Source organism: Spodoptera frugiperda, chromosome 8, assembly GCF_023101765.2.
Source record: "Spodoptera frugiperda isolate SF20-4 chromosome 8, AGI-APGP_CSIRO_Sfru_2.0, whole genome shotgun sequence".
Classification (NCBI taxonomy): Eukaryota; Metazoa; Arthropoda; class Insecta; order Lepidoptera; family Noctuidae; genus Spodoptera; species Spodoptera frugiperda.
The window spans coordinates 9,884,104-9,909,943 of record NC_064219.1 but is presented as its reverse complement, the minus strand read 5'-3'; the positions used below and the strand labels follow the sequence as shown (position 1 = coordinate 9,909,943).

Genomic DNA, 25,840 nt, shown 5'->3' with positions numbered 1-25,840 from the left:
ATATAAGTTGGCAGTTATTTTTGGAATACTACACCCTATAATCCAGGCATATGTGGGTATAGTTGCTTTAACTTGCGATTTGAAATCTTGAATCGTTGAATCTCTTAAGTATCTATACCGTACTGTTCTATCAACAAAAACAAAATACACGCTGACTGCTTGAAAAGAATCCCTCGTCAATCGTATCGTTATCGTATCGTCTCCTATAAAAGCATCTCCAGCCACCTACTTATGCTGAATATATTCGTTTTAGTAGGTTTCTGTGTAGACCTGCATAAAATATGGTATTCGCGCGCACTTCGAGTGTTAGATATTATTTGTGTGTTGTGGACGTTTAGCGCCGGCTTCGTATCAGACGGAACATTCTAGAAAATTCGGGAAATACGCCGTGTTCCCTGTCATTTGGAAGTCGGAACATTCTTTCAAGTTTGCGTCCCTGGTAGACGTTTTGGATATGTGAAGCGATTTGGTTGGATTTTTTTTTGATGTGAATAAGTATTTTTTTATATATATAATTGTACACACTTTCTACAAATTGGAATGAACTGCTAGTTTCACTGACGGACAATTTGACAGATTGATGGACAATTTAACTTCATTTTGACGTTTCAAGAGTGCCTAATTTAGGATTAATTGAAATAAATGCTTTGACTTTTGTTTTTTTTTGACCTTTCATTTTGAGTAGCACGTATGCACGTCAATGGGGAGTTCAATTCTTGGGTAAGAAAATCAGTCCTGGTTGTCATACGCATTTGTGATTGCATTATTTTGAGAAATGGAGCAGTTTAATTAAGTAAGTAATTGATTAATCGGCTAAATTATTATAACTAACAATTTTCCATTAAAGGACAGATAGTCACTGTATATTTTTGAAGGGTTATAGGTAATTGAAACCAATGCCTTCATTAGATTTTAAACTTTATTAACAACAAAATAAATGTCTTTATCTAGCAATCAGCAAGTTTGACGCATTTCCCAGTCTTGGTGTTTCTAACTGTAGGTGTGTCGCAGAAACATTGAGGGATGTCACAGGGTCCAGGGAAGTCCATATCGTGGACTTTAGGGTTGTCACAAGACGGTTCAGCCATTTGTGGGCAGTAGAGGACTGAATGCTCGCCCTTGGCGCATTTAGCTGTAAGAAGGAAAATTGAGATTTAAAAAAATCAATCGATAGCAGATCAACTTACTTTCAACTTTATATCAATATGATAAAGTTGTTAATGGAATACTCGTAAAGAAAAGGGCCAGGCTAGTACTACTTGGTGTCTCATTATTTCTGCCTTCTCCAATAAGAAACGGCTTGATACATAAATCTTCAATTAGTCAAGTCAAAATTAAAGATGTTGAGCATTTCCAATTAAGTATACAAAATTACCAAATTAGTGCAACATATTATAAGTAGTAAGTAATCATGTAACTAATAAACAAAAGAAGAAATTGCTTAATTAGTCGTGAAATTTGTGTAAAATATTATACTTAATTACTTGGCTAGTATTTTGTTGTTTGTAGCATACAGTTTGTGACACATTATTTAATCATAACTTCGTCCCTGCAAAAGTTTGTTTGTTTAGATGTTTGGTTGTTTGTCCGTGAATCACGCTGAAACTACTGAACGGATTTTGATAAAATTTGGTATACGGTATGAGCTGACTTGGATGATTGATAGGATACTTTTTATCCCACGGGAACGCGGGCGAAGCCGCTGGCAGAAGCTTGTACTACATAAGTGCTTCTCGACAAGCGAAACAAAGCTTGCGTTGTGTTTCGTTGTGTAAGCAAAGTTACCGGAGGCCTAATTAAACCCCTTCCCAATTCCCGATTCCCTAACAACCCACAAATTTCTAAACCCCAAAAGGCCGGCAACGCACTTGTAACATCTCTGGTGTTTCGTGTGTGCATGGTCGGTCGCAACTGCTTACAATTGGGTGGCCTGTCTGCTCATTTACTGGCTTATACAATAAAAAAGCAGATAAATAAACAAACATACAAACTTTCCTATTTATAATATTAGTAGGATACATACCAATAGGAATTCCTTGTCCCTGCACCATCATCACGCTCACAGCGACCACACACAAAACAAACACAGTCTTCATATTGCAGCTCTTCACTTGTTCAAGATCAACTCAGTACTATAGTATTTGTTAGTAAATAATTACTTTATATACTAGTTGTAGCATTCGTAGGGGAAAAACATAGCATAATATTATGTGTATTATGAGGAAATCATGCTTGTGTATTGCTTTGTCTGTTTGTTTACACAACTGTATATGAGGTCTTTGATACAATCACCGGGTTAAGCGAAATGTGAGAATAGGTTCTCGTCACGCCTTTTATCCCCGAAGGGGTAGGCAGAGGTGCACACTACGTAAAGCCGCTATACCACGTACACCTACTTTTCACCATTTGTTTTATAATTTCCATGTAATTGGGGGTGAGCTTATTGCCATGTACTGGGCACAATACCAGACTTCGTGCTTTTAATGAGACATTTACGAGAAACTGAAAAAAACCTCAATAATACTTTGCCCGACCCGGGGATTGAACCCGAGACCTCTTGGCAGTCGTACTTACAACCGCGAGGCAGTCAGTCAGTCGAACATTAAAAAATTCAACCATAATTAAGTTTCAATGTCAAATCACACACGATGACATGAATGACGATATTTATTGCGTCATAAAAATTTATGACTCTGTCATCAAATCAAGAAATTAACATTTTCTCAGTGGTTACGGGGATTAACTATATCCGATGTTATTGTTTTAAATCGTGATGATTTTCCTTATAGATTGGATAACGTAATATTGCATATTTATTTATTTATCCTTAAGGAGACTGGTCAGATTTTCAGGTAGGATACAAAAATTAGAAATTTTTCACAGAATTTGGAGTTAGTGCCCGATGTACAATATGGTTGGTACTTAATAAAACAAGCAAAATTGGACGTTTACTTTTATGTGTACTTCTGGTTATTAATTTGCTAAAGATAGGGTGTGAAGTTATTTAAAAAAAACATTAGATATTATTTTTTATTAATCCTTATTGATATGATATGGTTCGCAAGATCTTCTACATCTATACCAGTCATCGATTTCTTACTAATAATTCTTACTACCGGAGGACTACCTACCGGGTTACCGGGGCTCCGGCTCGAACAGCAGGCGTAGGGACAGGGTGGTTTTTATACAGTAAGAATCTCACATCAATCCTCAACCCTGGGTAAGGTAAACCCTGGGTAAGGGTTGAGGATTCGTGAAAAGTCATTGAATGATGTTCCCCCCTCAAAAAAGAAGGTACATTAAATACACTTCCCTAAATAACAAACTACTGCCTGAAACGTAAAACTATATGACTAAAGAGAGTACTTGTTTTTGGAAACAGTGGCGAAACTTCAGCGGTTTCACAGTGGTAGTGAATTCAGAAACTCTGAAGCCTTTATAACAGATTTCCGTGGGTACAATACACTGTGCTAAACGAAATAGTTGTTCTCAAGTAAGGAGTTGTTCATCAGATGTTTTTGGCTGTTGTTTTGCGTGATAGTTGTTGTTGTATGATTGTGTTGTTCGTTTATTGATGAAGAGTTGAATATAGATTTTTGTGATCGAATGGTTGAGCTGGACTTTTGTCTGAAAACTTACAGACAAAAGTCCACTAGTTTTTTTTGGAGAGAGATAAATTTTTCATCGACTTTTCCCGCCTTGAGCGACAGACTCTTACCGACTAAAAACCACCCTGTTCCTACTCCAGCTTTTCGAGCTGGAGCCCCGTTCACCGGCTAGACCCCGTTCACCGGTAGACCGCAGCTCCGGGTATTCTCTACCAGTTCTGTTAATCTCAGGATGATGCAGAGAAGTGTTACAGTTTTTATCCGCAACTTCGTCCACGTGGTTTAATTTACTTTTTTTATGCTATCTATTCTATATTTATTTTATAAGCAATTTCGCTTTTAATAAATATTAGTAAGGATGTAGTTACTATCAGTCTTTTGTCAGAAAATAAAAATCGAATCAAATCAATACTCAAATCGAAAAATTCATCCACGATTTCTCAATACAATAATTCCATCGTCAAAAAACCCAATATACCTTGGGAATCAAAGTGAATGATTACAGTAATTAAAATCGAATTGCCGAGCTGTTACAAGGGTAATTAAAAAATATAACCCAATGTTAGGTCGAAATTTATCCCAGCGTTGGCTAATTGGTCGAAACTGTGATTTCCCGTAGGACGATCCGGTGTAAGTGAGGAGCTGAAGGTTGGAAGGTTGGGCCAAATTAAGAAATTTTGTATGTGGTGTTGTAGGTACACCCTAGGCGTTCTTGAGGTTAATTTAATTAAGTGAGTTGATATTTAATTAAAGTAACAATTTTGCCATGTAGTAGGTATGTGGTAAGTATTTAAATAGGTAATGTAAAAGTACATGACTAATTTTTAGTTTAATGTCCGTCTTGTAGATTATTTTAAAATATACTAAAATGGCCACCTATTTTTTTTGTATGTACATTTTATTGTTAGATATGACGTATTTGCTTTCACTCCGAAACTTTTATTTTTTTATCTAAGTATTGTTATATTATATGACAAAATAAAAAAAAAAATAGGTTTCTTATCTATTATATAAAAATAAGTCGGGTTTTTCTTCCTGACGCTATAACTCCAGAACGCACGAACCGATTTCCACGGTTTTGCATTCGTTGGAAAGGTCTTGGGCTCCGTGAGGTTTATAGCAAAAAACCGAAGAAAATCAATAAAATAGCCCGTCTGGTGGCGAAACGGAGTTCGCCGGGTTTTGCTAGTATTTTATAAGTTTTTAAACTGACATGGTCACTAACACTAGTATTAGAACTTATTACGGGATATTTACCATGTTTATTATTTTTGATGAGTTTCCGATATTTCGGCACTGTTGCAAGCGCCATGATCACGGATTAACTGGAGTAAATGCGGGTGGGTGTTTACGAGCAGACAAATCGGTCTACCCGCTTTCTCGTTCGTTTCTTGCTGACACTGTTAATACCACTACCATTGTCTCTTGCAACTCGGTTCAACTAAGTTCAATAAAGTGGACTGTAGTTGTGACAAATCATATATCGGTCAGACTAAGCGTACTGTGGCTTGTAGAATTTCTGAGCATATTAGAGCGGTGAAAAACAATGACGCACAAAAATCCGCTATAGCTCAACACATCTTGGCGGCTGGATCAAACCACTGGATTGAGCTACATAACCCACAAGTTATCTGGACAGAACGCCACTATATACCTAGACTTTTTTTTTTTTTTTTAATGGGACAAGCCCGCCACAACCTCCCATACCGCTGCAACTCCTGTAAGCCAGGATCTACAGTAGATACAACCATGAAAACACCGGAACACTGAAGTCCGGCGCGTCCCAGGGAAATGAATGACTGTCTTGGATCCCGCAACGAAATAAATCAGAAGATATTATTAGAGGAGAAGAAAAGAAAACGATAGTTTCCACTTCCCTCGGTGAATTTAATGCAGGAGACAGAATGACTTAAGCCTTAAGGCACAAAGAGACTCCACAACTGGGAGAAGCCCAGTCGCCAAGCACCACGGAAATTTGACTTAAAACTAAGTGGGTCCTATGTGTGAGCTGTTATACTTGCTTCCAATAATAGGTATGGCAAAAACGCCTAAACGCACGGAAATTCGTTCTAGACTTCCGTATAATAGACTACACCTGATGAAACAGTTAAATTATCCAACATAGTGTTACGCTCAAAATCCCAGAGACCACACTAGAGTATGTGATGGGCGGATTACACCTGATGAAACAATTAAATTATCCAACATAGCGTTACGCTCAGATTGCCAGAGACCACACTCCCAGAGTATGTGATGCAACTCATGTTGCAACTCCGCTGTCGAACATTGGCACCATGGTGAATCAACGAGTTTAAATGAGAACAATTTGCTTTTAAAGTTGCCATGGCCAGTAAGAAACTGGGCAACACAGTGATCCACCTCCAGCCATGTCCTCTCCAGTCGCTCATGCACGGATGGAAAGAACTGGTAAAGGTGACGGCCCTTGGTAGAAGATTCCCATCTGCACTGCCATTCAATTAGAAGCTCATCCCAGACGTCCGTTAATGGCTTAAGCAGTCTAGCAATTTTGTTTCGATCACGTTGTGCTAGAAAGTTTGCGGAAAAGTTAGGTCTCGCATTGTAATACATAGCAGCACGTCGCTGCACCTCAAGATCGACTGGAAGTAGTCCCGCGAGCACAGGTAGGGCCTCTGTGCTAACCGTCCTATAAGCCTTACACAGAAAGATCAAGGCTAGACGCTGACCTTGAAGAAGCTTCCGCCGTACCGCGCCTATTGTGGCCCTATCAGCCCATACTGGTGCCCCGTAGCACACGCATCCCAGGTAGGTTGCTCCATATATGGTTTTGAGCGTAAGAAAAGAGAGACCCCAGGTCGCCTTCGAAATTCGCGTGAGTGCATAGAAATTATTTTTAGCTTTCTCACTAATAGTCTTAATATGTTCAATAAAAGAAAAGTTTTTTTCTAAGACTAGACCGAGATAGCAAACCGACTCCTTTCGTTTTACGGGAACGTTTTGGAATTTAATGGACGGCCAAGATTTCAAGTTTCCTTTAAGCAATAGCTGGTAGGTTTTATGTGGTGCAAAAGTTAATCGATTACGTTCGCCCCAACGCGAGATCCCACCGAGGCAGTCTTTAGCTAGATTCTCCAGTCCGGCGCGGGTATTTGACTGTATTAACAAAAGGCCATCATCCGCATATCCAGTTAATGTACAACCAGAAGGAAGGGGGATCGCGAGCAAATCATCAAACCCTAGATTCCATAAATACGGGCCAATAACCGAGCCCTGAGGACATCCCATTGACAAAGACTTCGACCGCGAACAATGACCAAGTTTCAGTTTTACAGAACCGTGAAGAAAATACGTGTATATTAGTTTGTATATGTTACTGAAACAGCCACGCCCTTTAAGTTTTAGGAGTAACATTGGCCACCACGCGTTATCAAAGGCACCGGAAATGTCTAGAAAAATGCCTACTACATATTTGTGCTCAGATGAATTCACCGTGGTTCGGACAGAGAGAGCCGCGTCTACAGTAGATTTACCTACAGTGAAGCCAAATTGATTATTGTGAAATTTCGGTCCACCGGGCATTAAACGAGGAACGATAAGCCGCTCAAGGAGTTTTCCTAATGATGGTAAAAGCGTAATAGGCCGGTATGACTTAGGGTCATCGGGTGGTTTATTTCCATTCTTAGGTATTATGCGAATGAATCCAAGTCGCCATATACGAGGAAAGACGCCCTCCGCTATACAACGATTAAACACGGTCAGGATCGCATCAGCCGCAGATTTACACGCTTCTATTATCATTTTATTTGAAACCTTATCCTCACCAGACGATTTATTCAAAGGCAAGGTTTTAACAACAGTTACGAGCTCGCTGACGGAAGGTAGATCAGACACCGGTGAATCGGGCGGTATAGCTGCCCACGACCTAATCTGCTGATGATAATCATTGCCTGTCTCGGATATATCGTCAGGGATGAGTTCATCGAGTAGAACTTCCGTTGTCTCCTCAATACCAGTGGTGTGAACATTGTTGACTTTTATGTTCTGTACGAACGCCAGATCGACGGATCGGTTGGCTTTGAACTCATGGTACAGAGGCGACCACGGACCCTCGCTATCCAGCCTCTGCACTACTCTCCGCAACAGGTTACCCTTGGCTTTCTCCACTGAAGCCCTATAGCGTGACCTGGCAACTCTAAACGCAATCAATGCTTCATCAAATGCAAAACCTGTGACTTTACGTTTCTTTAATTTATTTAACTGTTTACGCGCTCTACGGAAGCATTTACGCTGTTCAACCAGATAATTATTCCACCAGTCACATCTGCGCGTACTGGTCAAGGATCCCCGACCAAACGCAATGTCGGCACAGTAAGTAAAAGTATCTGACATGATTTCAGCACCTTCTTCGGCCGAAAGGTCTCCGCGAGTGAAGTCTGTGGCCTGAGATGCAAATAATAAGCTAAAGAAGTTCCAGTCCGCGCCCTTAGTTTTATATCTAAAGCCACTACTGCAAAGTGTTGGACCCTGGGGTAATCCCGAAACAAATTCGTACACGATCAGGCGATGGTCACTACATGACGCATCCGGTAGGACACGCCACCTATCCAAGCTAACGTCCGAACTAGAGAGTGTGACGTCAATACAAGATTCGCCCATTTGGCTGCAAAAAGTAGGTGGTGCATCAGGGGTGTTATGTATGGAGAGATTCATTTCGGCAATGAATTCTTCAACGGCACAACGCCGTTCCATGTCAGTAGCCCTAACCTTGCCATACCATAAAGATGAAGACGCATTGACGTCGGCGCCAATGATAACTTTGGAGCCAGAAAGTGACTGCAAGACGTTACGGAGGTGATGAATGTGAGGAGTAACTGAGTCAGAATATTGAAAGTAACAGCTCACAGCGTAAAGTTTATAGTTTCCCGAAGCAATCTCCGCCACGGCACAGTGTGACGTCATTAAATTAGTTATTGATGTTACTGTAAAATTAGGTGATCTCGTGACGTAAATTCCAGCTCGTGACCTACTGTTCAGCTGCACTACCCTGTGCCTTAAGTGGGCATTTTGATATTGTTCTTGAACAAGTACTATGTCAAGTTGATAGTCGTAGACTGGTAAGAGAAGCGATTGAGGTAACCAAGTACAAAAACTTCAACCGGGAGGATTGGTTTCAACTGTCGAGGGCTTGGAATCCAGTGGTCCAACTATGTAAAACCCGCAAAAGTGCCAAGAAGGAGGAAAGTTCGCGAGCGGACACAGTGAGTTTTGTGTGTCGAGAGTTGAACCGAGTTGCAAGTGACAATGGTAGTGGTATTAACAGTGTCAGCAAGAAACGAACGAGAAAGCGGGTAGACCGATTTGTCTGCTCGTAAACACCCACCCGCATTTACTCCAGTTAATCCGTGATCATGGCGCTTGCAACACTGCCGAAATATCGGAAACTCATCAAAAATAATAAACATGGTAAATATCCCGTAATAAGTTCTTATATTTTTTCAATACCTTTTTTTTTTTTTTTTTTTTGTTGACGGGGGAAACCTTCAAAAGGCGCCTAGCTTTTTGGGGAAAAAACTAGGGAGTGTGGGATTTTTACCGCACTAAAACCTTGCCTACGATATTGGCAGCTAAACCTTTGAAGTCATGGGCGTATAGAGTGGGGATCTAGACGTCCACTCAATAACCTCAAGGAAGACGGCGGCACAGTGGTCACGTGTCGCCGTGCACTAAATTGCACAGAGAGGTATAAGGATGACACATAGGTCATATTTTTTCAATACCTAACTGTCGGACTAAATCGATATTTAATTTTCATATCCCGTCATCACCTCTATTGTGATTGGAATTATGAAGTGCTATTTCGTATGTTTGAATATCTGAGAAACTATTAGTTTGTGCTGAAAAATTAACAGCAAAGAACACTTAATTGGAAATTTGCTCAAGGTTTAGCTTCAGGAGAATTATATTTACCTATACACCTATCAAAATATTAACAGGCACTAATAGAATGAGTTGGTAGCAATGGCGTCTCTTGGTTGAAGGATCACGATTATTATTACCTACATCTCACCCTTTTTTTTGGATACCAGAAAGAATTACTCCATGTGGGAATCAAACCTGCTACACATAGTTCCAATTCACGTTGCTACACGTTGCGCTCACATGGTTTCCCATCTTAGCCATTACATCTTCGTAGCATAGCTACCATAGCACATCTCTGGTGGAAAAGAAACCTTATATCCACTGTTTTTAAATTTTATATTAATTTTGTATTTTTTTTTAATCTGAATTGTGACATTTTTAAATTTTTATTTTGACTTTACACTTAGACCGCTCACAACTTGGACCGCCTGAGTAAAAACAATCCGATGATATAATTTTGTAACCGGTTGAGTTATTCGCTAATGAGTCCCGCTAATAGGGTTACTCTCAGTTCCCATTAACCGTTTCTTATTGTAATTGATATAAAATTACTTCGGGGCCTTTCATTTCCTATTAGGTATGGACCTATTTTTGTAATCATTAGTAAAAAAAATAAATTACTGGAGGTTATTTTTAAATAATTGTTTTGTGCTTTTAAATTAGGAAAGGTGGTTTATCTCAGGTTAGGTTAGATACCTTTCGCCTCGCCTTGGCGAGAGAAGCCACTGGATGATTTTTCTCCTTAAAAAAAAAGAAAAGACACTGAGATTCGATTTGGTATTTTATTGAGATTATCTCAGATTTCTGTTTGTTACAGCAAATCTGCAAATCTACATATAAATTTTGACTATCGAAACTAACCTTATGTCCTAGGTAAACAGGGGAATGGTCTATTTATACATCTTGTTCGCTGTATCGGTACGCCTTTTTTGGTATTTCAAAATTACCTGTATGTCACCTAAATTGAATAAATTCCTTGGCTTTGGATCAGAGATAAAGATTATTTGGTATTACCTTTGCAGAAATAAAAGAAGAAAATAATGTAAATGTTAGCAATTTATTGATATAATTTAGCCTAGATATTTAACAAACAGTGCCTGTAAAAATTTTACATGATTTGAGCAAGATGTTGAATTGTTTAGCTGCAATCAACAGGATTGACACATTCTCCAGTCTTCTTATCTCTGATTGTAGGGCTGTTGCAGTTGCAGCTAATGCAAGCACAATCGCTTGGTTTTGGCTTTGATTCAGGTGTAGGGTTGTCACACGTCGGTTCTGGATCTGGGCACACGACAGGATGTTGCCCTTGGGGGCAGGGAGTATCTGGAAAAGGAACAAATTGAGCAGATAAAGTACATGTAGTTAATATAAGAAAAAGAAAAGACTGTCATACAGTCAAATATAGTGCAGGTTTCAAATTCAGTTGAGCAATTGACCTAAGTAAATGATACAAATTTTAGGAAACGCCATTTTCATTGCATTACATGTCAATAAGATGTGTTTCAGTGGCAGTAAAGCAGTTAATAAATAAGAACAGCTGATACAATAAAAACTTTACAATCTCGGGTCATATAACTACACTTTGTAATTCACTATACAATAAGATAGAATTCGACTGCATGCCGACTAGCGGGTTCGATTCCCACACGGAGCTACTCTGTGTGATCCACAAATCGTTGTTTCAGATCTTGGTGTAATGTGTATGTGAAATTATATTATGTTTGTAAACCCATCCACGACACAGGACAAAATTCTAGCGTGAGGTAACGTTAAAAATAAGAAAAAATCACCCTGTCAGAGAAGCCTCCGTCATACGGCATTCCATACAGCAAACGTAGACTTTTCTCTTTTTAGACTAATAACTCATTTATTAGTTTTTAACCCTATACTTGACCATGTGCACTGTAATGCACACATTTAAAAAATAAATATAGAGACCAGACACAGCAGTATTTATGTTTTATTTTACTACTACTGTATAGATAAATGTCCTAAAATGTCATAAAAAAGAGAATCAGTGTTATTTGGCAACACTGGTTGTCAGTCGGCTTCAAAATAGCAGCGCGTGCGCACACGTCGATGACTAACATGGTAAAAATCGATTATAATACTTATTTATAATCGCTTAAACTTACGTTTTATAATGTTAATCTACTCTTGAATGTGTTTGCTTGGATGATTGCTAATATTTCAAAACGATGGCGGTAATTTGATATCGTAATATTTGTTTATTTCTTGATGTGTCTGCAAATGCACATTGCCAGCTTGCTTGCATTTCTACCTTCCCTATTCTGTGTGCATTCAAATGCACATTGCCAGATCACTTAGTAGGTACTTATAATTGTAAATGGAGGAGGCTTACGATCAGTAGCGGGCTGCAATAGGCTTATTGTATGTAATTAATAATAATGAAAGTCCATAGTAACATTTTTATTTTCCGTACAAGATCAGAGGACAAAAAATATTAGCGTTAGTTAATCAAAGCAAGAGCAGGATCTGGCGCAGAGAACATTGATTCCTCAGGAGACGAACTAACGTTTCATCGTAGTATTTCTAATCATGGCCGCAGACGTGACTCCGACACAAGCTCAGGGACTCCATCCTTACCATCTTCATTAGAAAATCTACATTGTTGTGGAGATGGGATGGCTGGTTGATGAACATGGGTGGTTTTCTGATTCAAAGTTATTGGTCCAGACGGAGAGTCTAACGTTGTAAAAACTTCACAGAATTCATTCTCTTCATCTGACAATAAATGCCCTGGCATCTATTCTCCGCCAAACGGAGTCAATTTCCACTGGCTCCTACTTTCCGAAATGTACCCGTTCCAATATCGGATCATCTTGAGCTTCTGGGCCTAACTCTCTCGCCAACGCTAAACTTCGGCTCTTATATAGAGTCGAAGGCGCATCTGGCTGGTAGGAAGCTGGGTATCCTCTCGAGGGTGAGACGGTACTTCACACCGAAACAACTGCTGAGCCTGTATCAAGCGCAGGTTCGGTCATGTATGGAGTACTGTTCTCACCTTTGGGACGGCTCGACTAAATACCAGTTGGATGCGCTCGAACACATTGAAAGGCGTGCCAAGAAGCTTATCAATGATGATGCGCTTGTGGAGGCCCGGCTTCAAAGTCTTGAACACAGACCTTGCGCCTTTCCGTTTTTTACCGGATACATTTCGGAGAGTGTGCGGGGGAACTGCACAACTTGATTCCCCCTAGTCCTTTCCATCATCGAACCACAAGACAATCGGCGAGGCGTCCCGCTTCATGGTAGATATCCCACCCACTCGCACGAAGCGCTTCGCTTCAAGCTTCCTTGTGCGAACTGCTAGAGAGTGGAACTCCTTGCCGGAGTCTGTGTTTCCTGGTGGGTATAACCTGGATGTCTTCAAAGCCCGAGTGAATAGGTTGCTTATGGGCAGACGTGCTTCATCGTAGGCCGCATCATCACTTACCATCAGGCAAGATAGCGGCCAAACGTCGGCCCATTTAACATAAAAAAAAAGATTATCACACAAAGTAAAATTATATTTACTTTGTGTGATAATCTCAACAGTTACTATCAGATTTTGTAGTAATTACGCGACTGCGACTCAAATTGTGATCTCAAATATAACTTATGTGATTCTTAAAGACTTGTTAAAATAATTAGTGTTAAGAATATTATTCCTCAAACATTTATTTTTATTATAAACTTGGATTTTTATTTTTCATGTACTACAGCAATGTGCATTCTGGGACACACACGCTTTTTTCCATTGTTATTCAGACCCCTTGGCAATGTGCATTTTAAGACACATGCAATATTACAATAACTATAGACGTAGGATTTTTTTATTATTTTTTACAAGTTACTTGCCCATGTCAAAAACAGGGTAAGAAAAAAATTTAAAAAAAGCACTTAAAATTCTTTGCCAAGTATAGGGTTAATGATGATACTGTTGCTACTGATGATGATGAAGATAGTCAATAAATACATACAAGGTACTCCCTTCTCGATGTCCCCTCCCTGCACCAACATCACGCTCACAGCGACAACGCACAAAACAAATACGACCTTCATTCTTCAGCTCTTGACTTCTTCTAACTCAATTCAGTAGTATAGTGAATGTGGGCAAATTAACCCTATTTATATACCACAGTTACTCGTGTAATCAAGGGGAAAAACCAGGGAATATATCGGGGAAATTATCTGCTGGAAAATTTACTTCTCCATTTCATTTACCTACAAAAGAAAACCATTGGTCTGTTTGTTTATTTCTAGACGGACTAGTTTAGCGGGTAATTAATATACTATAATATTTGTCATCTGTATCCCTAGTATGAGTTTCTTGAACGTTTAAAGTAATCCAAACGCGTTCGGCGCTATGATTGGCCGGCTTATATAAACTAACCAATCAGAGCCGACGGAATGGGATGAAGGACAGCTCAAAGTTATCATCTTTCTTCAAAGTTGTCTAAGCATCGAGGTTCTACATCACAATACAATTGATGCATTGGAACCAAGGTGATCAAGATCCTCAGTCATGAGGGAACGATCAGAGAGAGAGAGAGAGAAAGGGACGAAAGAACATAAACATAACGCATTAAGCTACGTAAAAAAAATCGTACGTTTTGCTTTTCGAGAAGCAAACACATGGATTGCCAAAGAATAAGCAATCAATGCCGACTATGAGCTTCAACTTTAAAAAGACTAACAATTGTGATATCGGCTTTTGAAAAGGAGTCCTCTTCTTTGCGTCCAAATAAGAAGGGAAACTACACAAACTATTTAATGTAGGCAAAACCACGTGTAGAAAGCTGGTAAGTAAGTTTATATAATACTGTTGGGTTTTCGTTTGTTTATACTACGGCACGTCAGGCAGATCATTAGGTCTCCAGTTCACGCTTCGGGTCGGAGAAAGGGTTATTGGGTTTTTATTTCAAAACTAGCAATGCGCTCCGACTGCGTCTTTAGCCAACGCTTGGTTGATACCTATTTGCCTATTTCACTTACCATCAGGCGAGATAGCGGCCAAACGTCGGCCCATTTAACATAAAAAAAAACAACATTTAGATTTTTATCTTAAACGTTGTTCTGAAAATAAGAATTTATTTATTTTAATTTGGTCTACCAAGTACATTCTTATTTTTACAAGATATAACTTTACCAAGTGACATGAGATTATATATTATTAAAGATTATATTTGAAAAAATGAGAGACCGTTCTGTATCCCTGTTCATACTTCAAAAAAGACACCATAAATAATTAGCTGAGAATGGTCCGATGCATTGCGACCGTGCCATGCGCAAATATGATTGATATGTTTTAATGGATTAGCAGGTTGAAGTGGCAGTAGGCCGGTCACATTTGTCGAAGAACCGATAACCGTTGGGGTAAACGTGATCTAGAGTGGAAACAGCGTCTAGGCAAGCATAGTTAGGGCGCCCTCCAATTATGAGGAGTGACGATATCTGCAAGGTGGCTGGTAGTGGTTGGATATGAAGAGCTGAAGATTTAGCTCAGTGGAATGCCATTGTAGAGGGCTATGTCCAGCAGTGGACGGGAACAGGCTGATGATGATGATAGAAACGACTTTTAATTCAATAATTCTGACTGTTTCTTTATGAATAAAACAGCGTAATGTCTACCTTATAATTTTGTTATACCTATTTCCTAGATAAGAAAGGTTAGGCCAAATCATATCAATAATGGTAATTACACAAATGACGATATTTAGTAGCTCATTAGTGTTTTATTGCCAAGTTATCAAGATATTTTATTAATAGTTTCTAAGTGGGCTGCCCTCACGGTCAAGTGTCAACGTCACGCCTTTAAATACCCAAAGAGATAGGTAGAAGTACAGGATTAGATTTTAGCGTGTCAGTTCTTCTAAAGTTTAAAATAATCATGTATCAAAATATATTTTGCTCCCTATCACGCTATACATTGAACAAAAGGTTGCCACACTAGGATTTTCTTCTGTGTTACAAACAGAATTATTTGTGGATCACACAAATAATTATTCTGTGTGGGAATGTAACCCGACAGCAGCCGGTAGCCCAGCCAATGCAACAACAAGCACAATTTACATCACATTATCTAGGACAAACCACAATAAAAAGGTATAATAATGAAAAAAAATAAAACTATACCTAGCCATACCTACCAAAACAAAACCAGCGGTTTAGGGTTGAGCTAAAGAAACTTTTTGCAGCGAGAGGGTTGGGACAAAAGGTAGTATTAAGTTTACGAGCTCTCGTAAAAATGAAACGGTAAACAAGGAGATAAGGTTTAAACTGTTTTTTCGTGGTATATTCCCAAATAGTACATTTTACAATCGCTTTATTGACCTTTTGTATGCCGTTTAAACGACAACAATAGAATACATTGTGTCTTGCGTGGATCTGCGTTCCGGCACATGACGGGTTAATTTATTTACTTGGTCAGTTTACAGTTGCTCACGCAAGTACAATTATTATTGGTCACACATGCCAAGTAAACAATAATAGGTGTGGAAATCACAGGTTAACACCATATAGGCATCTATCGATGGATGTTTTACATAATTTGGGGAATTTATAATCTCTAACCATTCTTCTTTAGCGTGTCAAAGATAGAATACCGAGTTTTTAAACAATCTTACTGTAGAACAATACCGTAGCTCTTCTCTTACAGTGAAAAAACTTTAGTTTGATTTGAAATACTTACGTATATTAATGTAACTTAAGCACAATAAATCATACCTTTCACAAATAACATTTTCGTAGTCAGTAACCATGAGGTGACCATTTATTGTTTTGACCAGTACAGGGTACAATCCAAAAGGTGCGCTTGGAACTAAACCATGTTCCTTGTGTCATGTATACGGACTTTTTGTTCAAAGAAGTAGGTACTGTAATTGAAAAAAATAGGTTTTTTGGCTTATCTTTGTGGGGTTTCTGTATGATAAGAGAAATACTATGGAAACACCATAGCTTGTAGTTAAAATATAGGAGTTAAGTTGCCATGACAGAACGAAATCATAATTAATTACCTAGAAATGAAAATGGACAGTTAATTAATTCTTATTTCTAGCAACATAAGGTTGATTTTGCAACAAAAAAAGATAAAAGTAACACAACTTCAATAAAACTAAACTCAAACCATCAGAAACAGAAACAACTCAATTATACATTTCTTCAACAATTTCAAACTCTTAGAACTTAGAAATATCTAATTTAGACGACTGGACTCGATTCAACTCGACTAGGGAATCGATTGAGCTAGTCGAGTTAGCTACAATCGAATAGCTAACTGTTGGCTTTATTAATTAATTTAACAGTTTATAGATTCAGTTAAGGATATTAACTGACAGGTTTTGTCCGTGGGCGTCGGCTAGTTAGTTAATAACCGTCACACCTGGGGATCTCGTTCAACTTTGTGACGCACGTACCACTAGCCCTCCCCACTGACTCCGTTTGGGTTACTCCCTGTACCTGCAGTAGATTTGATACCTACTCTTACATTTTAAGGCATCTGAGTATAAACAGTAGCTTAAAATTGCCTGCCATATTCAGACGCATTTAATGATTACTTGACTATTTCTTAGTACAGTACTCTCAACGGATCTTGGCAGGTCTGAACTACGTGCAGAAGGCTGCGCAATAAGTGTAAAGGGTCAATTGTATTTAGAAATGGTCAATCTCTAGCCTAGATCGCCGCCCCCCACACCTCGCCTCATGCCATTTGGTTCTAAAAATACTTATTGCGCAGCCTTCTGCACGTAGTTCAGACCTGCCAAGATCCGTTGAGAGTACTGTACCGTAAAACGGGGTAAAAGAATTGGAACAGTGAAGGTACAAAAGAGGGGTGAATAAATGCTGGAAAATATTCTCACGTCTATTTACCCCATTCTTGTGTCTATTCACACTTTAAATTTTACTAACCCGTTTTACCGTTAACGATATTTTGTTCCAAAAATAATTGCTACTTTGAGTTTTGGAGATTTACCCTAAAATAGAAAGTTAATTTTCATCATCTTGATACCTGCAAGGCCAATACGGCACAAAAAAATATCTGCGTTAATCTCAGAGCGATTGAATAAGTCCAATGCACTAACAGCAACGGGAACCAAGCAATCACAGAAAACGCGTCTAGTTAGGAAACTACCAAAACTATTATAATTGGCATCGGGTCCATAGAGGGGCGCTTGAATTTAATTACCTACACAACTCGGGCCGGCGTTTAGCGTTATTACTTCTCTAAATACTAGCTTATTGCTAACATTTCTCATATTATTGGTATTGATATTTATTTGTGATTTTCATTACGACTAACGCCATAATTTTCCGAAGTTTTGGGTACACGTTTAAGTAATTTCTTTGGCATAGTGAATGAGTTTGTTTGATTTTAGCGAAAGTCGGTAAGACTATAATGTTTTCAATAACTATTATGCGATATACCTTCTTTTTTTTCATGTTAACCATTTGTACCACTCAGAGCTGCGGATAAACTAACAGGTCACCGGGCCTCCAGCTAAAACAGGAGAAGGAACAGGGTGGTTTTAAGTCAGTAAGAGGCTAACACTCCCTCTTGCCTCACCCAAGGTGGGGGAAATCATTGGAAGATTACTCCACTCAAAAATATAATCTCATATTTGGCATCATAAAAAATAAAAGTAGGTTTATTTTTTCAATTGATCTTCTTGAGTCCGAATAAGGCTACATGTGCATTGTGCATAATTATTAACATACTTATTACAAAGTGTATTCTATTTTCAGTGTGCTAGCTGCAAAGACCCTAACAATCCACATAAGTACCACAGGTATTTGCAGAATACAATTCTCAGTAGAAATGAACAGAAGGCATTATCTTTGTGCATGGCTAACGTAACTTACTTGCATTGGACATGCAGTAATTGTTATGCTTAAATGAAATAACATAACAATTAACCCCTTTGTATCCTTGAAGACGGAGACAAAGGTGCCTTTGTGTTATTCTTACAATTAAACCCGAGATCCTTTGTTCCGCAGTCGTACTTGTGACCACTCGACCAGAATTATAATTATAAACTACGTTAAAAAAATCCACTTCTATCTCCTTAAAATTGTTAAAGTTGTAATTTTATTAATATACCCACAAACACTTTTCTGAAAACCATAACAAAATCGTTTCAGCCAATCGCGAGATTATCGCGTATAAACATACATAGTACCTACACAGATATACACTATACAGTAACTTAACTTAGTACGAGTTTACATTGAACGAAAACAAAACCCGGTGCAAATGAATCAACCAATCAGAGCACCGAACGCGCTCTCGTTTCGATTTCGTTAACGTAAAACAACCTCGTACTAAGCCCTCTGATTAGTTGGCTTATTTCGTGCCGGCCAATCAGAGCGCAAAACACGCTCTCGTTAAATATAAAGCAAACTCGTACCAAGGGTACATACCTACAGGTCACACTCAGAACCTCCGTCTTTTTTTTCAAGTCCCTATAAAAAGTCCTACACAAACGATCACATTATATGCAAAAATAATTAAGTACGAGTCATCATTTAAGAGTTGTGTGCTTATATAATATTTTATATTCTCAACACAACAAAATACTTGAAAATCTTTAAAGGTTGTAAGGAAAGTACCGTGCAAGAGGCGTCTGTACAAATAGTAAGGGTTATCGACAGTTCACGGCCAACAAAGACTGCAATTTGTCAAATCAAACAGTTCCTATTGAAAACATAGGGCACAGCATTGTGAACAGCCGGATCGAAGGACCAAAAATATGTATGAAATGCTGAACGAATCTCACACAACTTGTAAGTAGATTAGGTAGAAATGAGTCGTTGGTAGTAAAAAATAGATGCATCAATCAAAAAGTATCATCTTCTATCAGTGGCGGTCCCGGGTTCAATTCCCGGGTTGTACAGAGTATTGCCGGTCTTTCTTTGGATTTTTGACAATGTTTCAGTAGTAGCATGGTGTCTTGAATTGTGGCCGGTATATATCAATAGGCTCACCCCTATTACATGGAACTAATAACATAAATAGTGAAACCTGGATATACATTTATATGAGCTGTGATTTGCACCTCTGTCTATCTCTTCGGGGATAAAAAGCTCAAAATTTTTTAGAATCTATTTTCGCGTACATAATCTTAGAACAGGAAAATAAGTCACGCCATTATTCTGAATGTTTCTTTTATACGATCATATTCATATTCATTCAAAAACATTTTATATGCATTCATATTAAATTTATAAAAGATAACACATCTGAATACACAAAGTAATGGCAGTCGTAAAAGCGTTTTCAATCTATAAGAGGACTTTCACACTGATATAATCGTATAACACATTTTTAAGTAACGAGACGAATAAATTATGCAAAACATATCATCGTCATCATCATATCAGCCACAAGACGTTCACTGCTGAACATAGGTCTCCTGAATGATTTCCAGATAGGTAGGCCGTTTGGAAGCGACCTGCATCCAGCGGCTCCCTGCGACTTAACTGAGGTCTGTCTGTCCACTTTGTGGGACAATACATATAAATATCAACAGCCTGTAAACGATCAGCCCGTAGACTATGGAGATACGCGGTTTAAAGAATCAGGTTATTTACAAATCGCTATAATATAATGGTCAAGTGGGAACAAATAATTTAAATTAAAACCATATTTGCTTTGATCAAACTAAACCTAAAAATCCGAAAACTGTTACTTATTAGTTGACAAAGAAGCGAAACACGTGACGTTATCGGATTGCAGTGCGTAGACTCTCTAATACTGCAAACTCATTTATGCTAAATCTTTTTATTATTTTGTCACGCTATTAGAATCTTAGATCATAAAAATGTAGAAGCGACATATTAAATTCTATGCATAAGACGCGAGCTATTGGATGTCGGGCATTCTCTTTGTACTATCAATACATCGCATACTCGATCTGTGCATCTTCCACCGCTAAGGTATAGCTTAGTATCAGTGGAACATAACGGCTAGCGGCATAATAATAAGCAGCCATATAGTTTCACAGTTTACCATTTTCGTAGCATAGGTACATAGCACATCTCTGGTGGAAAAGTGTCCCAACTCTGTCTGTGTTGGGTCGATTGATAAACAAATTGATAAATAACATCAAAATAACTACATAAATATAGATGCAATTTTGTCACAGAGGTAGATTATATTGTGAAATAACAAATAGCCCAAATTAAATCTCACTGACGTCGTCGGTTAAACAGCTAACAGAAGCTAGTATAATTTGCAAAGTTGCAACTTCGATCATTAAAATACAAGTATAAGGGCATAAGGTGGGCTCTTATTTAAAACTATAACTAGTAACGTGAGCAGTTATGCAAAAGTCTAGATAGGAACGTTTTAACTTGAAATTGTTATTTATTCTGAGAATTCTGAAATATGAGACTTTAATGTTACACTTTGTGAAAGGTTTTATTAGTCATTCTTTGGCAGTTGTTGGAAGAGAAAAGCTCATTAGATCGAGGTCAAGTTGTATTTTAGTAAAATAGTCTTATTACTCTATAACTCTTGACGTCAAACGTATCTCCCTCGAATCAAGATTTATAGGTAGTCCAAGCGTATAGTTTAATTAAACCTTTCAGATTGTTTTTCCAATCATTTCTCATTTTTTATAACAGGTGATGATAATTATGATGATGATTTTGTTCAACCCAAACATTGACACCAAATCTTCTATTCAAGACAAGACGACCAAGAACACAACAGAATGATACCACGGCCTCACATAAAGTTGACGTAAAACAACGTTTGTGTTGTGTTTCATTGTGTGATGAGGTTTACAGGAGGCACAATTTCCCCCTTTCCAAATGTTCCCAATCCCTGATTCCCCAAAACTGAAATTCCTAACCCTTAAAAGACCAGCAACGCATTTGTAACACCTCTGATTTTCGGGTATACATACAGCGATTGCTTACCATCAGGTGTTCCGTCTGCTCATTTTAAAACATACGTGCTATGGATGCGTGTGTAAAAAATCTCAGAAAAGAACAGAATCTAATTCACTTTCTTTATTTTAGTCTGTGACCAAACCCTTACGCAATTCACGCCCAATTTCCCGGCGTCTGTGGGCGCAACAAAAAGTTTAATGCTCTTAACGCATGGTGCGCACTTAACTCAATTCAAAGTGAAGTTCCTTTTTGGATCGGGGCTGTGAAACTAGCGGGTGGGAGGATGAAATGTATTACAGACTTTTTAAAGAAGAAGAAGAAAATAGTGAGTGTTAATAGTGTCTGTTTAAGAACTTGTTAACGACTGTCGCGGTTGTTGGGGGTACGATCAGTTTGCGCCGAGCTTCTAAGGGTGATGGAAGAAAGATGTGCTATGCTAAATTGCTGTGGATGTTTTTGATTTCCACCAATCATATTCATTAGTACATAACTTAGTACTGGTGTAAAGAGATAGACTATGTTTTTTATAGGAGAGGCTAAGCAATGTTTTTGATATAGAAAGATGCGTGCTATGGATGTGTGCTAAGGATGGCTTTTTAAAATATGTGAATCGAATTATCTATCGATACATCGTATACTCAACCTGCGCATCTTCTTCGTACAGCTACATAGGTTAGTATCAGTGGAAACGGTCAAATAGTTTCACAGCTTAGCTATTACAAAAATAGAGAAGAATTAAGTACGGGGTGGTTGCTACTTAAAACTAAAATCTTTTTAGTCGGTAAGAGTCTAATACTCCCTCTCAGCACAAGAAGTCATTGGTAGATTTTCCAAAGTAAGCAAGGACCTCTCTTATTCCCAGGTTGAGTTCAATTTATTATTTACTTGAGCATACAACTCGCTGGTTTAAAACCCCAACTCTTGAAACATTGTTTCCACCCAGTGGTGAATTCACGATCGTTTGTAGATTACTCTGTTCAATATGTTTGTTTATTTTCACGAAATGAGCGCGGGGTACCAGGGACTTAGTCGAAATCCACGTTTTAACATACGAATCTTTTAGACTCGCTCGTAAATTCTCATTCAAATCCTTTATCGGACTTTTTTTTATTTTTGTGGTAAATTGAGTGTAGTGTTTCGGTTAAGCTAGTAAAAGAAATGAGAAATGATTGGGAAAATGTTTGGGTTTTTACGCAAATTATATGGATGGTTGGATCTTGATTTTTTGCTAAGAATTTCGATACCTAAAAGTTTATTTGCCGCAGTCAGAGACATTTAATGAATACTTAAACTTAAACTGTTGCTCAGTAACGATTTTGTATCGGAAACAATTACTAAGGGCTGGGTTAAGTTACCATTAAATTAAGTTACCATAAACTGTGAGCACAGCGGTTAGTCTTTTTCTTCTTTTTAATTTTAGGGACTTTGATACCGCACAGCGTATGTCAGTTCCATAGCAGCCTAATAAGTATATAAATCAACCAGAGATCTATGAATCAGAGCCATAAAGCGGAACAACATTCTCGCACTATCAGAAAAGTTTATGTCTTATAATATACAACGCAACCAACGCTGATTGGAGAATTCAACTTAAGTCTTGTACAAACAACCAAAATAAACCATATTTCCATTTGAATCCACGTTATTTATAAATGAAACACACTGAATAGAATTAATAATATAATTAAGTATACACCAAACAAAAATAGAAATTTATTTGATCAAAATAACTTTCCTACGTAAATGAGAAACAGCAAACGTAACGAAGTACACCGCCATTCATTCAATTTATCATACAAAACAAAAATTCAAAGAACAAGATTCTTTTCACATATTTTTCTTAACAAAAAATCTTAATGAGCACTCAATTCAACGAATCAAAATGTTCGTCATGCCTTCGAAAATTCGGGAATGGAACGTCTTTCGAAAAATCAAATCAGCCAATCAGAGGCGCGCACGTAAATACGTCATCAATCATGGCTGTTCAAATTCCGTTGGCCATTGAATTTATTTATTTAAAACGCGACGTCATTTTTTCTGTGCGTTTTCTTTATTCAAAATTGGAATCGAATTAAGTTTGCGGTTCTTTTACTGGGGACGCGAAAGTTTTTTATAGTGATAATTTAGGGTATTTTATTAACACAAGCATTCATTTAAAAAAGTGCATTAGGGTACTCTTTTCTTTTACTTTTACCATACAAACTATCGTGAAGTCGTGGTGGCCTGGAGGTTTAAGACGCCCGCTTCTTTTTTTCTAAGATTATTAAGGCATCACTGACAAACGGTGAAGTATTTTCATTTTCAGCAGTAAAGTTCGTGTTTTCTATCTATACACTTAGCAAGAGTGTTGGAGATCACCGGTTAAAATGTGTTCAGGTTTATCTGATAGCGTTACTGAGCGGTCTTTATCATGTAGGGACGGTCCCTTAGTCAACCCTGACTATACTCATGGGAAGGGTAAGGGCGATGTGAAAGTGGCGGTGTGCCCTGCGTGGGCTGAGCACCGCCAAGTATATTTTACTCTATCATTGCACGACTTTACGTACCTACCAACATAGGTAAATGGTAACTTAAGGTAGGTAACTTAGCTAACGGAGCTGCCGACAAATCGGAGCTGCGGACAACGTAAAAGGTTACCGGGGCTCCGGCTCAAAGCAGGAGAAGGAACGGGGTGGTTTTTAGTCAGTAAGAGTCTGACACTCCCTCCCGCCTCACCCAAAGCGGGAGAAGTCATTAGATGATTTTCCCCCCTCAAAAAAAAATGTAGGTAACTTAAGGAACCTAAGGTATATGTTAACTTACGTACCAGTACATAGTAAACGCCACTATTATCTTAACAATATCCTGAGAAACATTTCTCTAGTCCCACTATAACATTGTTCTTTAAATAATTCAAACACGAAAACCATTAGAATCGCATAAAACATTACGATCATTACACACAGGGAAACTTTACGATAGGTACGCCAGACACTCACCACGGCCAAACAGAGCGACGCGAAATTCTTAAGCTATTCAAATATTCAAAAAGCAAATGGCGCCTATAAAATGTTTGAACAATAGCGGAACATTTCGTACGGAACGACGGACTTCTTAAAAATTGCATTAAACATTTACAAATGGAACCCAAGGCGTTCGTGACGTCAAAATAATCTGTGTTCTAAAAATGAAAAGCGCGCGGGAACATGTTAGTGAAACAAGATGGCGGATAACGTTTCGTTTTTTTTTCTTTAATTTGTTGAAGGATTGTTTTGTTTTCTTATTGTATTGTATTACTTTCTGACACGGCAAATGTTGTTTTGCCTTATGGGTCTCAGCACACATATGGGATCGGAAAGGGATCGTCACCGTATCGCCTCGAGCCGTTCAGAATGGTTTGTATTAAACTCCCTACTGCAACGCACACTAATCGGAATAATAACGTAATCGCCTCGCATCGGAACAGGCTCCGAACTTGAATTCCCGCGCTTACGGCTCATCGTCCCCGCGCTTACGTTTCTCCGTCCCCGCGCTTACGTCTCTCCGTACCGACTAACTATCGTGTTAGTCTAGTCGGTGTCGCCTAGCCGTAGCCGAGTTGACGTACAGGCGCTGCTGATACGCTTTCGTTACGTGCATACGGTAGGTTGACGCCTGGTTGACAGCGAGGCGAAAGGCGTTACGGTTACGATCCCTTTCTGATCCCATATGTGTGCTGAGACCTTATAAATTATTTCTAGTCTAATGTTAATGCTGTTATTGTAATTATTTTTAATGTCAAATTATAAAAAAAAATAACTCAAGAAAGTCACCAAAAATTTTAAGGCAATCAAGTCCTATCACTTAGGGGTATGAAAAGTCGATAGTATAGATATAGATAGCTGATTCCCAGACCTACTGAATACGCATATAAAATTTGGTAAAAATGGGTTAAGCTGTTTCAGAGGAGTATGGTAACTAACATTGTGCCATGGACAGCTAGCAGGTACCTGGCTAGCGAGAAAAGATTCCATGATTTGCATTATTACAAAGTATCCTGTCGGATTTCATCAAATAGTAGGTAATTCGTTAAGAAAAAAGACCAATCAATAAACAATAATCATTAACAATTTTCGTTGATAACAAAAAGGCCAAAAGCCTACAAATTAATGGAAAACACAACAAAAACAGGGAACAAAAAACAGCAATATTAATCGATGATCGTCAATAATCGGGGGACATTAAAATGCGTGCATAAAATTGAATTTAGTTTGCATAATGGCGGGTACTCGATACACGTACTTATTAATATGCAAAATTCTGTCTGCGTATGCGAAAATCAGTTATGGCGTTATGAACTAATACCGCTCATGTTTTGTATGTTAAATTTGATTATTTATTGTCAGTTTAATAAGTAGCAGAGTAATATAAATATTGCTTTTTAGCTTATTATGTTTTTTAGTCACCGTAATATAGACAGA

The 25,840-nt window shown here is 38.3% G+C and overlaps 1 protein-coding gene across 1 annotated transcript; it reads right to left on the bottom strand.

Moving 5' to 3' along the window:
* Positions 1 to 901: 901 nt before the first annotated feature.
* Positions 902 to 2,179, bottom strand: LOC118275800 (uncharacterized). The gene is made up of 2 exons (XM_050695232.1): positions 2,024 to 2,179; positions 902 to 1,132 (listed from the first exon to the last, which is right to left on the bottom strand). The coding sequence occupies exons 1-2, from the start codon at positions 2,094 to 2,096 to the stop codon at positions 948 to 950; spliced, it is 258 nt and encodes an 85-aa protein (XP_050551189.1). The 5' UTR covers positions 2,097 to 2,179; the 3' UTR covers positions 902 to 947.
* Between the last annotated feature and the right edge of the window lie 23,661 nt (positions 2,180 to 25,840).

Excerpts from the sequence above, each read along its gene's own strand:
- LOC118275800 (XM_050695232.1), bottom strand. The coding sequence starts at position 2,096 with ATGAAGACTGTGTTTGTTTTGTGTGTGGTCGCTGTGAGCGTGATGATG. Across the intron at positions 1,133-2,023 it reads GGGACAAGGAATTCCTATTG|CTAAATGCGCCAAGGGCGAG; the intron begins GTATGTATCCTA and ends TCCTTCTTACAG.